This window comes from Scyliorhinus canicula, chromosome 9 (genome assembly GCF_902713615.1).
Source record: "Scyliorhinus canicula chromosome 9, sScyCan1.1, whole genome shotgun sequence".
Lineage (NCBI taxonomy): Eukaryota > Metazoa > Chordata > Chondrichthyes > Carcharhiniformes > Scyliorhinidae > Scyliorhinus > Scyliorhinus canicula.
This window is the reverse complement of record NC_052154.1, coordinates 187,190,936-187,205,092: the sequence shown is the minus strand read 5'-3', so window position 1 is coordinate 187,205,092 and position 14,157 is coordinate 187,190,936. Positions and strand designations below refer to the sequence as shown.

The 14,157-nt window shown below is 48.4% G+C and overlaps 1 protein-coding gene across 1 annotated transcript in view; it reads left to right on the top strand.

Annotated features, from left to right (window-relative positions):
• The window catches only part of ano3 (anoctamin 3), a 313,721-nt gene that overhangs the window by 219,841 nt on the left and 79,723 nt on the right, over nt 1–14,157 (top strand). Inside the window, exons 17-20 of the mRNA XM_038808322.1 lie at nt 2,097–2,261; nt 3,056–3,092; nt 4,176–4,287; nt 7,289–7,346. Of these exons, the coding sequence (XP_038664250.1) occupies nt 2,097–2,261; nt 3,056–3,092; nt 4,176–4,287; nt 7,289–7,346 (372 nt within the window). The remainder of the gene's footprint in view (nt 1–2,096; nt 2,262–3,055; nt 3,093–4,175; nt 4,288–7,288; nt 7,347–14,157) is intronic.

Sequence of the window (14,157 nt, the reverse complement as noted above, 5' to 3'; positions counted from 1 at the left end):
GGCAGCAACCTCCAGGCAGGTTGCAAGAGTCCGTGCCTCAGCTAGGCTGAGGGTGTTCTTTTCCAGCAATCGTTGGCGGATAGAAGGGGACTGCATGCCAGCAACGTAAGCGTCTCTGATTAAAAGTTCCATGTGCTCAGTCGCCGAAACTTGGAGACATGCGCACGTTCTCCCTAGAGCTGCAAGGGCCTGGTAAAACTCGTCGAGTGACTCACCAGGGAACTGTTGTCTAGTCATCAGGAGATGCCGTGCGTATACTTCGTTGACCGGCCGGAGAAAGTGTCCTTTGAGAATCTCCATGGCCGCATCATATTCGCTTTCGTCCTCAATCATTCATTAGATCGCTGTGCCCACGCATTAGTGGAGGATGTGGAGTTTCTGCTCCTTGGTGGGCTTGCCGGCTGCAGTTGTCAGGTCGCTATTAAACCGCTCCTGCCAGTGTTTAAAAATTGCAGACGCATTTGCAGCATGTGGGCTGGTACGGAGGCAGTCCGGCTTGATGCGTAGCTCCATTCCAAAATCCTAGCTGATTAAATTGATGTACCATCAATTGGACTCAAGACACAATTAGGATCCGAACTGTGGCTTCAATCAGCTAGTTGTTAGCCCGCTGGTCGACTACAGAGAAAGGCCGACCGCCGAGAACTCTGGGTACTTATACCCCGCCTTGGAGGCGGGGCCTACTTGCCTCTCGACCAATTGGCGAGCAGTCACATGACTAGTCCCAGCCAATTGGACGAGAGGCACATGACCAGCCAGAGCCAATGGGAAGCTAGTGCTCTGCACCAATGGCAGTGCTCATATCCATACCACCACAGACCTCCCCTTGACAAAGCCGTGCTAACTCAGTTCTATCCAGAGGACCAGAGGACATAGTCTCAGAATAAAAGTGGTGTCAATTTCAGACTGAGATGAAGAGGAATTTCTTCTCTGACCCCTGTATTTGAACCTTGAAACCCTTCTGAGCTGCGAGACAAGAGTACCATGCTGACACAAGATTTAAGCAGGCATCTTCTCTATTATACTGTTACTGAGCAGATTATTATGCAAAACAATTGGAGGAGACCCAGGTGCAGGACGATCGTTTATTAGCCAACGGTTTGGGAGAGCAGAACCTCAGAGAAGGATCTCCGGAGCTGACTCTACCCAACTGAGAAATCATTCAATATTTATCCATTGTGGGTCACATAGACAAAAGCATAATTTACATTTGAACGTTGTCTGGTCAGACTTTGACATGAAACAAGTTGCAGGTGTCCGCTAGGCAGACTAAGTATTTTCCACCCTTTAGCTCTCTATTCCTCCTGGCTATTCTCTTCCCTTGTTGCTGACACTGATGGTTGTGTCTGCATATTGAGGTCCGAGAAAACCAAGCTAGACTGAAGAAGACATGTTATTGAGGGTCTTGCAGGTGGTGTCTGGGAAAAATACGTTTGCTAAGATCACTAAAAAAACCAGTCAGAGTGAAAAACATGTTATTGAGGGACTTGCAGGCATTTTTTATCACTACATAAGCATTTAGCAGTTAGCGTCATATGTGCCTTTTACCACATCGACAAGTTGCTGATTGGTGTCTTTATCCTGACTGTGGAATTTTTTCAACTGTTCTTTTCTTTTTTTTTAAATTTAGAGTGCCAATTGGTTTTTTTTTTCCGAATCGGGGCTTTTCACAGTAACTTCATTGCAGTGTTAATGTAAGCCTACTTGTGACAATAAAGGTTACCATTAATTAATTTAGCATGGCCAATTCACCTACCCTGCACATCTTTGGACTGTGGGGGTGAGACCCACGCAGACAAAGGAAGAATGTGCAAACTCCACACGGACAGTGACCCGGGGCCAGGATCGAACCCGGGTCCTCAACGCCGTGAAGCGGCAATGTTCCTCAACTGTTCCAACATATAATATAATGCACTATATAAGTTTAAAAAATCCCCAAGACCCCTTTATTGAGTATAATTATTGTCTTCCCCAATAAATCATTGTAATTAAATCCTATTCATTAGTTCCCCTCTCACCAATACCAAAACTAAAAATTGGGAAGTTTATGTGTATGACTCAGCAGATGTCCTGTTCTTCTGTTCTGATCGATGTAGATTTTGCTGGTCCTGGCAGCGGTCTTTGGCGTGGTGGTGTATCGCCTCGTGACCATGGAGAACTTTGCTACTTTCCAGTGGGATTTTGTGAAGAAGAATTGGCAGTTTGCCACGGCAGGAACTGGAGTCTGCATCAACTTCATCATCATCATGTCTTTGAATGTGGTAAGTGCAGGGGCTGGTTTAGCTCATTGGGCTAAATCGCTGGCTTTTCAAGCAGGCCAGCAGCACGGTTCGATTCCCGTACCAGCCTCCCCGGACAGGCGCCGGAATGTGGCGACTAGGGGCTTTTCACAGTAACCTCATTAAAAATGAAAATCGCTTATTGTCACGAGTAGGCTTCAATGAAGTTACTGTGAAAAGCCCCTAGTCGCCACATTCCGGCGCCTGTCCGGGGAAGCTGGTACGGGAAGCCTACTCGTGACAATAAGCAATTTTCATTTCATTTCAGTGGCCCTGGTCACCTCCACTATTGCCACACATCCCCCCCCCACCACCAACACAACCGTCCCCCTACCCCTGCCCACCCCAACTGCCTGAAGGAGATACCTGTCATCCAAAACGTTACATTACTGTGTTTAATAAGAAACAACTTGCATTGAGAGAATCAACCCAGGCTGATGGTATTGGTGAAGAAAATATGCAGACTGCTGGGGAACATTAAGTTCAAAGCAGGGCATGATGGGTAATTTTTTATTAAGTTTTTAATTGAGGCTGATTCTTAATTGAGCTGCAGATTCGGTTGTGCTTCTGTAATGTTAGACGTGTCGATGAATAGAGTAACGTCGGGATCGGTTTAGCTTTGAGAGAACCCTACTTCTTCCCTTCATACTTGGACCAAGAGAATGTGCGTCACAGCTTGATGAAGATGCCGCGACACTTTCACAAGTAAAACTGTGCATTGATTAAACCTTTGCCCTGTTAAAGTGTCTGACTTTTCTCTTTATTTTTGTTTTGAGGTTTATGAAAAAGTTGCATACCTACTGACAAACTGGGGTAAGTGAATGAATGGGATCCCCAAACCTCGGCACACATGAAAAGTCATCTTTTTAAACGATTTAACTTCATAAAGCATAAAGAGCCTGCATTTTCTCACATATAAAATTAACCAAAATTAATTGAATCGATTTTCGGTTATATTCTACATAAAACTCATCATAACATGGGGGACCTCTTTTTAAAAATAAAGTTTTTCTTTAACGCAAATGTTACTTCAAAAATATAATCTGAATTTGCGTTGGCTAGATGTTAATAAGTGCTTCTGTCCATCACTTTCACAAACCAGGGGCGAAATTCTCTGACCCCCCCACAGGGTCGGAGAATCGCCCGGGGCCGGCGTAAATCCCGCCTCCGCCACCCGGGAATTGGCGGGGGCAGGAATCGCGCCGCGCCAATCGGTGGGCCCCCCGAGCCGATCGGCGCGCCCCCCCGTGACGATTCTCCGGCCCGCGATGGGACGAAGTCCCACCGCTGAGAGGCCAATCCCGCCGACATGGTTTCAACCACCTCTGGTGGCGGCGGGATTGGCGGCGCGAGTGGGCCGCCGGGGTCCTGGGGGGGGGCGCTGGGCGATCGGACCCCGGGGATGCCCCCATGGTGGCCTGGCCCGCGATCGGGAGCCACCGATCAGCGGGCGGGCCTGTGCCGTGGGGGCACTCTTTTTCTTCCGCCGCCGCCACGGCCTCCACCATGGAGGAGGCGGACGAGAATCCCCCAGCGCGCATCCGCCGGTGGTGATGTCAGCGGCCGCTGATGCACCGGCGCATGCGCGAACCGGCGAAGGCCTTTTGGCCAGCCCCGACGCCGGGCGGCGGGCGTCAAAGGCCGCTGCCGCCGGTTTTGGCTCCAGTCAGCTTGGCGCCAACCACTCCGGCGCGGGCCTAGCCCCTAAAGGTGCAGAGAATTCCGCACCTTTTGGGGAGGCCCGACGCTGGAGTAGTTGGCGCCACTCCGCTACGCCGGGACCCCCCGCCCCGCCGGGTAGGGGAGAATCCCGGCCCAGATCAGTTCCAAGTGTCCTTTTCAAGGACGTCCCTTTTTGATTTAATCACTGATCCAGATGTCATCTATTGTTTTCAGAACATCCTCGCACAGAATCCGAATGGGAGAACAGCTTTGCTCTTAAAATGTTCCTCTTCCAGTTTGTGAACCTGAACAGTTCAATTTTCTACGTTGCTTTCTTTCTAGGCAGGTGAGTTCCATTAATGAATTTTGATAATATTCCAGTTTAAGGTGTAACCCCAGTTATGTACAAAGTTCGCACCTAATAGGTCTCTCTCAGTCACATGTAGTTTTGACTCCAAACATATTTTGTTTCTGGGATGCAAAGTTAAGGTTCAAAGCTCCTGATTTTGGTTTACATGCACGTAAAGTGAAGCTCAATGTTGCACTCAGCCTAACGGTAAGTTGATAAGTAAGTTGATGAAATGTCTATCCTCATCATATTTGTTATTAATAAGATCCACTTTGAGAAATGCTTCCTCACATCTTAGTAAATTATTAATGGACTGATTTTGAGATGGGTAGCTACGGATGAAAGATCCTGAGAAGCTAACAATGTGCAGGCATTGAATTATAACTCTGCCTCCCATTCCAATCAAACAGCAGCAAGCTACCATGAGTTTATAAAGAGGTCTTTGGGGGCACGTATATGGCCTGTTGTCTACTATAAAGCTGCAGTGTTAATGGTGTATTAGAGGTGGCACATGGCACAGTGGTTAGCACAGCTGCCTACAGCATTGAGGACCCAGGTTCGCATCCCGGCCCTGGGTCACTGTCCCTGTGGGGTTTGCACATTCTCCCCGTGTCTGCGTGGGTTTCACCCCCACAACCCAAAGATGTCCAGGTTAGGTGGATTGGCCATGCTAAATTGCCCCTTAATTGGAAAAAAGATAATTGGGTACTCTAAATTTTAAAAAAAGAAAATAAAAAGTTAATGGTGTATTAATTTTCATTGATTTTCTTTAGGATCCTTCCGGTTTCCCATCCTCTTTCATTTCTGAAGGTCTTTGGGGCGAAGAGGGGAATTCAGGCTTCTTACTCGACCAAACTTGCACAGTATTTCGCAAACTGCTGCAATAATTAATATTCTGGGACAGTTGTAATTGATCATGGTGAGGTCAGTTGGGGCGGCTGGGTGTTTGACCAGGTTGCTGCATTAAACGATTTAATGTTGTGCTGGGAACACTATTCAGCTGAGTCATCAGGCTGTGTTCAAAGAAGTCGGAAGGAAATGATAGCTCGGCGTTAATTATTGCTGGCCATTTTTAAACCTGCCTTCCTGATCAGCTCCTGGTATCTGGACCTAATGTTGTTGAGCCCCGGGTTAATCTCTGAGTCCTGTGGGAGTCTCATGCCAGGGACCTGTACATTTTAATAAACAATGACCCTGGTCGAAGGAATGCAGGTTGAATTTGCTCATTGGTGAAATGAGGGAGTTGAGTATCTGTGTTATTGAATTGTCCATTTGAGAGTCACACTTCACGGCCTGATTAGAGCCATTAATATTTGGCAAATCCTCAATGATGTGTCAATCAGTCATTTCCATGCCCAGACTGCACCTTATACCAAAATCATAAACAGGATGCATTTCAGGCAGGTCTAAGGTTCCTCCTGGCCCCACAGGAATCTTCCACTGTCAGTCTCCAGCCTATTCTTCTTCCCTAATTTCCACCCAGCCCCCACCACCACCAGCAGTGGACCAGCTCTACTGCCCATCGCTGCCCGCCAACCACAGCGCCAACATGTCTGAGCTGCTACCCAGCCCCATGCAGAAGCTGGCCGCCTTCACAAGGTCCAAGCCTGGCGAGGTGTGGAAGAGCACCTGATCGGCAACTACTGCTCAGTGTCAAAACATCAAAGTTCCTCAATTAACTCGCCGTTTTCAGGCTCGTGAGAGTTAGGATCATTGAATCCCCGACAGTGCAGAAGGATGCCATTCGGCCCATCGAGTCTGCACCGACCCTTCAAATGAACAATCCACCCATGTCCACCTGCCCCACCTCGCCCTATCCCTGCAAACCCATAATCTACCCTGCACATCCTTGTACACTAACGGGCAATTTAGCGCAGCCAATGCACCTAACCTGCACATCTTTGGACTGTGGGAGGAAACCGGAGCACCCGGAGGAAGCCCACGCAGACACGGGGAGAACGTGCAAACTCCACACAGACAGTGATCCAAGGCTGGAATTGAACCTGAGACCCTGGCACTGTGAGGCAGCAGGGCTAACCACTGTGCCACATCGCCGACAGTGTTGATACATAAATGATCATCTGCAGTTGCTGATCTAATTGAGGTTATATGGAGCCTAATCTTTTCTTGCCTCCCCATGTCTCGTGCTCTCCCCCCCCCCCCCCTTTTCCCCACAGCCACTGCCCCCAGAGAGGTTCATGTTAGGCGGAGGTGTTAGGGGATGTTCTGTATAAATGGGGAAATGGAGCTTGAGGTGTTGGTCAGCCATGATCTCACTGAACGATGCAGCACATTTGAGGGATTGATTGGTCCACTCCCTAAGTTCCTATGCATCAGAATATTTACAGCATGTTTCCGGCTTTGCCACCACAACGATGTGAAATCACAGAACCCCCAAATGGCAAACTGGATAGTAGAACTCCATTGTAGGCCCGTGGAGAAGTCAAGAATAAAAATAGCCGAACCACTTGTTACTGATCTGATGGTGAATTAATGCTGTGTTTATTCCCCTTGCCACAACCCCTCATATCCCCAAGAAAGAAGGAGAACAATAGAGGACCCTAATATTTTAATGTCGGATCTGTTTGTGATAAGGGGACGATATTCGCTTTCACACGTAGCTGGGGGCTGCCTATTTCACCTCCACCCTCCAGCCTGAAGGGACCAGTGTTTGTGATATGAGAACTGTAATATATGCTGCCTTCCCTCATTACAGCTCCTGTACTCACAGACTACTGTATGTTTGCAACAAACTAATTTTCGACCAGAAACATCACCGCAAACGCGTAGGATAGTCAAAACACAGTTGCATTCTTCAAAAGGGCAATTAGTGCACAAGAGCGACGAGCTCTAATGGCCAAATGGCTTTTCCGTGTCCTTGCTGTTGATATTTTTATCTTTGGAAGCCACACAGCTCAGATCGGTCTGGAAGGATTGTGCACAGTGCATCCGAACCCGTTGGCTAATTCCCTTTCTGTTTCTCTTGTGTGTTGAGCAGGTTCGCAGGACGGCCAGGTTCCTATACCAAGCTGTTCCAGAGATGGAGACTGGAGGAGGTACATATCCATCATCTGCATCTGAAGCTTGACACACCGCAGCTGTGCTAACCACTTTGAAATTACTGACACCCTGTCTGAGTAAATTGCTGCCTCAGTGCGCAGCAGTTAATGATCAGTTAATAGGAACACTGAAAAAAAGATGGCTCACTTTCACATTGCCTTGGCCTTCCAGCCATAGCGTCGTAGAAGGTCCTTTGAAAAGTCACGGTGCAGAAAGAGGTCATTCAGCCCATCGTGTCTGGGTCGGCCAATAAAAAGGAATTTGCCGCTCATTTTAATTCCACATTCCAGCCCTGATCTGCAGTCTTGCAGATTGCAGGACTTCGGATGCAGATAGCTTTTAAATGAGTTGAGCATTTCAGTCTCAACCACCAGCTTAGGCGCTGAATTCCAGGCACCCACCACCTTCTGGGTGAAAAGGTTTTTCCTCACGTTCCCTCTAACCCTTCTACCAGTCACCTTCAATCTATGCCCCCTGGTCATTAACCCCTCCACGAAGAGAAACAAGTCTTTCCTGTCTGCCCTGCCTCGGCCCCTCATCATTTTGTGCACCTCAATCAGGTCATCCCTTCGCCTCCTCTCTTCTGAGGGAAATAACCTGAGCCTGTTCAATCTCTCCTCATAGCTACCATTTTCAAGCCCTGGCAACATTCTTGTAAGTCTCCTCTGCACTCTCTCCAGAGCAATTGTGTCCTTTCTGTAATGCGGTGACCAAAACTCTACACAAAACCCCATCTGCAACCTAACCAGAGATTTATAAAGTTCCAGCATTACATCCCGGCTTTTCTATTCAGTGAAGACGATTCAGCGACCCCATTGCTACCCGATCTGGATCGTGCCCTCACCAGACGAGATCCAGATCTGCATATTTAAATGAGCTAGTCGTGTCTGGGAACCCTCGCCAGGGCGCCGTTTAGTACAGGTCCACACAAACACGGACCAGTCGTAACGGCGCCTGAGAGGTTCTCCCAGGACAATGGAGACGCTAAGGTGGACAGGATCAGGGCATGATGGCACCCTGGCAGAGGGTACACTGCCAACCTGGCACCTGGTAGTGCCACGTTGGCACTGCCGGGGTGCCCAGGTGGTACAGCCAAGGTGCCAGGTTGGCACTGCCAGGTTTCGGGCCCAGGCAGATGCTGCAGCCGATGGGAAACACCCTGCTAAATGTGGCAATTAGCGGACTTTAACTTGAGTCCGCTGGATCACGCCCAATGCCTCCGCCAGTAAAGAAAAGCATTTCCTGTGCTTTCTTTGCGGGAGGCGCAGCAGCACAGTGGTTAGCACAGTTGCTTCACATCGCCACGGTCCCAGGTTTGGTTCCCGGCTTGCGTCACTGTCTGTGCGAAGTCTGCATCTTCTCCCCGTGTCTACGTGGGTTTCCTCCGGGTGCTCCTGTTTCCTGCCACAGTCCAAACATGTGCAAGTTAAGGTAGTTTGGCCATGATAAATTGCCCCTTAGTGCAAAAGAAAAGGTTACATAGGGTTACGGGGATCAGGTGGGGGTGTGGGCTTAAGTAGGGTGCTCTTTCCAAGGGCCGGTGCAGACTCGATGGGCCGAGTGGCCTCCTTCTGCACTGCAAATTCTATGATTTTAAATTCTATGATCCTTGAACATAGAACATAGAACATAGAACAGTACAGCACAGAACAGGCCCTTCGGCCCTCAATGTTGTGCCGAGCCATGATCACCCTACTCAAACCCACGTATCCACCCTATACCCGTAACCCAACAACCCCCCCCCCCCCCCCTAACCTTACTTTTATTAGGACACTACGGGCAATTTAGCATGGTCAATCCACCTAACCCGCACATCTTTGGACTGTGGGAGGAAACCGGAGCACCCGGAGGAAACCCACGCACACAGGGGGAGGAAGTGCAGACTCCACACAGACAGTGACCCAGCCGGGAATCGAACCTGGGACCCTGGAGCTGTGAAGCATTTATGCTAACCACCATGCTACCCTGCTGCCCCATCTTGTCCACCTGTCCTGCCACCTTCAAGAACTTGTGGACATCCATTCCCAGGTTTCTCACTTTCTCTTCTCCTCTCAATATCTTCCAGTTTTGTGAGTATTCCATTGCCTTTGTTCAGCTCCCCAAATGTATCATTTCACGGAATTCCGAATTTAATTCCATTTGCCACTTTTCTGCCCACTCAACCAAACCACTGATATCATTCTGGAGTCTTCAGCAATGCTCTTCACTATCAACTACATGGTCAGTTTCTGTGTCATCCAAAAATTTTAAAATCAAGCAAGGCACATTTAAGTCAAATCATTCATATATCCAGCAAACAGCAATGGCCTCAACACGGAGACCTGTGAAACAGCATTGAAAGCTGTTATTTTTCTCATAAATATCCATTGGCCATTACCCTTTGTTTCCTGCCACTGAGCCATTTTTGGATCCAACAGACCACTTTCCCCTCATCCCACGAGTTCTCATATTTCCAGAGACTTCATACAATCCCGGAAGTGCAGAAGGAGGCCATTCCACCCATCGAGTATGCACCGGCCCTCTGGTTGAACACCCTACCTATGCCCACACCCCCGTCCTATCTCCATAACCCCACCTAACCTGGAATGTGGGAGGAAACCGGGGCACCCGGAGGCCTAGCACCCTCAACCTTTCCTCGTATGACCTACTCTCCATTCCAGGCAACATCCTGGTAAATCTCCTTTGCACCTTTTCCAAAGCTTCCACATCCTTCCTAAAATGAGGTGACCAGAACTGCACACAGTACTCCAAATGTGGCCTGACCAAGGTTTTGTACAGCTGCATCATCACCTCACGGCTCTTAAATTCAATCCCTCTGCTAATGAATGCTAGCACACCATAGGCCTTCTTCACAGCTCTATCCACTTGAGTGGCAACTTTCAAAGAACTATGAACATAGACCCCAAGATCTCTCTGCTCCTCCACATTGCCAAGAACCCTACCATTAACCCTGTATTCCGCATTCAGATTTGTCCTTCCAAAATGGACAACCTCACACTTGTCAGGGTTAAACTCCATCTGCCACTTCTCAGCCCAGCTCTGCATTCTATCTATGTCTCTTTGAAGCCGACAACAGCCCTCCTCACTATCCACAACTCCACCAATCTTCGTATCATCTGCAAATTTACTGACCCACCCTTCAACTCCCTCATCCAAGTCGTTAATGAAAATCACAAACAGCAGAGGACCCAGAACTGATCCCTGCGGTACGCCACTGATAACTGGGCTCCAGGCTGAATATTTGCCATCCACCACAACTCTCTGTCTTCTATCGGTTAGCCAGTTTGTTATCCAACTGGCCAAATTTCCCACTATCCCATGCCTCCTTACTTTCTGCATAAGCCTACCATGGGGAACCTTATCAAATGCCTTACTAAAATCCATGTACACTACATCCACTGCTTTACCTTCATCCACATGCTTGGTCACCTCCTCAAAGAATTCAATAAGACTTGTAAGGCAAGACCTACCCCTCACAAATCCGTGCTGACTATCCCTAATCAAGCAATGCCTTTCCAGATGCTCAGAAATCCTATCCCTCAGTACCCTTTCCATTACTTTGCCTACCACCGAAGTAAGACTAACTGGCCTGTAATTCCCAGGGTTATCCCTATTCCCTTTTTTGAACAGGGGCACGACATTCGCCACTCTCCAATCCTCTGGTACCACCCCTGTTGACAGCGAGGACGAAAAGATCATTGCCAACGGCTCTGCAATTTCATTTCTTGCTTCCCATAGAATCCTTGGATATATCCCGTCAGGCCCGGGGGACTTGTCTATCCTCAAGTTTTTCAAAACGCGCAACACATCTTCCTTCCTGACAAGTATCTCCTCAAGCTTATCAGTCTGCTTCACGCTGTCCTCTCCAACAATATGGCCCCTCTCGTTTGTAAATACTGAAGAAAAATACTTGTTCAAGACCTCTCCTATCTCTTCTGACTCAATACACAATCTCCCGCTACTGTCCTTAATCAGACCTACCCTCGCTCTAGTCATTCTCATATTTCTCACATATGTGTAAAAGGCCTTGGGGTTTTCCTTGATCCTACCCGCCAAAGATTTTTCATGCCCTCTCTTAGCTCTCCTAATCCCTTTCTTCAGTTCCCTCCTGGCTATCTTGTATCCCTCCAGCGCCCTGTCTGAACCTTGTTTCTTCAGCCTTACATAAGTCTCCTTCTTCCTCTTAACAAGACATTCAACCTCTCTTGTCAACCATGGTTCCCTCACTCGACCATCTCTTCCCTGCCTGACAGGGACATACATATCAAAGACACGCAGTACCTGTTCCTTGAACAAGTTCCACATTTCACTTGTGTCCTTCCCTGACAGCCTATGTTCCCAACTTCTGCACTTCAATTCTTGTCTGACAGCATTGTATTTACCCTTCCCCCAATTATAAACCTTGCCCTGTTGCTCGCACCTATCCCTCTCCATTACTAAAGTGAAAGTCACAGAATTGTGGTCACTACCTCCAAAATGCTCCCCCACTAACAAATCTATCACCTGCCCTGGTTCATTACCAAGTACTAAATCCAATATGGCCTCCCCTCTGGTCGGACAATCTACATACTGTGTTAGAAAAGCTTCCTGGACACACTGCACAAACACTACCCCATCCAAACTATTTGATCTAAAGAGTTTCCACTCAATGTTTGGGAAGTTGAAGTCGCCCATGACTACTACCCTGTGACTTCTGCACCTTTCCAAAATCTGTTTCCCAATCTGTTCCTCCACATCTCTGCTGCTATTGGGGGGCCTATAGAAAACTCCCAACAAGGTGACTGCTCCTTTCCTATTTCTAACTTCAACCCATATTACCTCAGTAGGCACATCCCCCTCGAACTGCCTTTCTGCAGCTGTTATACTATCTCTAATTAACAATGCCACCCCCCCACCTCTTTTACCATCCTCCCTAATCTTGTTGAAACATCTATAGCCAGGGACCTCCAACAACCATTTCTGCCCCTCTTCTATCCAAGTTTCTGTGATGGCCACCACATCGTAGTCCCAAGTACAGATCCATGCCTTAAGTTCACCCACCTTATTCCTGATGCTTCTTGCATTAAAGTATACACACTTCAACCCATCTCCTTGCCTGCAAGTACTCTCCTTTGTCATTGTTACCTTCCCCACTGCATCACTATGTGCTTTGGCGTCCTGACTACCGTCTACCTTAGTTGCTGGACTACAGATCCGGTTCCCATTCCCCTGCCAAATTAGTTTAAACCCTCCCGAAGAGTACTAGAAAACCTCCCCCCCAGGATATTGGTGCCCCTCTGGTTCAGATGCAACCCGTCCTGCTTGTACAGGTCCCACCTTCCCCAGAATGCGCTCCAATTATCCAAATACCTGAAGCCCTCCCTCCTACACCATTCCTGCAGCCACGTGTTCAACTGCACTCTCTCCCTATTCCTAGCCTCGCTATCACGTGGCACCGGCAACAAACCAGAGATGACAACTCTGTCTGTCCTGGCCTTTAACTTCCAGCCTAACTCCCTAAACTTGTTTATTACCTCCACACCCTTTTTCCTACCTACATCGTTGGTACCAATGTGCACCACGACTTCTGGCTGCTCACCCTCCCCCTTCAGGATCCTGAAGACACGATCAGAGACATCCCTGGCCCTGGCACCCGGGAGGCAACATACCTTTCGGGAGTCTCGCTCGCGACCACAGAATCTCCTATCTATTCCCCTAACCATTGAATCTCCTATTACTATTGCTTTTCTATGCTCCCCCCTTCCCTTCTGAGCCCCAGAGCCAGACTCAGTGCCAGAGACCTGGCCGCTGGGGCCTTCCCCCGGTAGGTCATCCCCCCCAACAGCATCCAAAACGGTATACTTGTTTTGAAGGGGAACGGCCACGAGGGATCCCTGCACTGTCTGCCTGTTAGTTTTCTTTCCCCTGACTGTAACCCAGCTACTCTTGTCCAGTACCTTTGGTGTGGCTACCTCCCTGTAACTCTTCTCTATAACCCCCTCTGCCTCCCGGATGATCCGAAGTTCATCCAGCTCCAGCTCCAGTACCTTAACACGGTCTCTGAGGAGCTGGAGTTGGGTGCACTTCCCGCAGGTATAGTCAGCGGGGACACCAGAGGTATCCCTCACCACCCACATCCTACAGGAGGAGCATGCAACTGCCCTAGCCTCCATCCCCTCTTACTTTACAAAATTAGCTGCCCCGTGAACCAACTGGACCTCCGCCCTCCGACTCTACTTCCAGTCAGCTGTACTCTAAACTCCTGGCTCCCTTCACGCTCTTTGATAAATATATTGTTTGTGGAAATCTTCCACAAACAAAGCCATGCTAGCTACCCCTGATCAATCCGTGCCTTTCTAAGTGGCAGTTTATCCTTTCTCTCAGAATTGTTTCCAACAATTTTCCCACCATTGAAGCCTAACTGACCAGACAATAGTATTCCGGCCTATCTCTCACAACCTTTTTAAATAATGGTACAGCATTCGCAATAGTTCTCAATAATACCTGTGTTCTACATACTGATCTAACAGCATCTGTGTTCATTTCGAGGACAACATTGTTAGTTTATGGGATAAGGAGGAGTCCGATTTTCAGCCAGGCCAAATGTTTGAAACAAACGTCGCAGCCAAAGTCCCATTTGTTGTCAGGCTGTTACTTTCAAAGTTAAGATGAGAATTGTCTTGCACCCAGGTCAGTGTAAATATTCTACGAAGGATATTGGAAGAGAGCAAAGAACAAAGAAAAGTGCAGCACAGGAACAGGCCCTTCGGCCCTCCACATCAGCACCGACCATGCTGCCCGTCTGACCTAAAACCTTCAACACTTCTG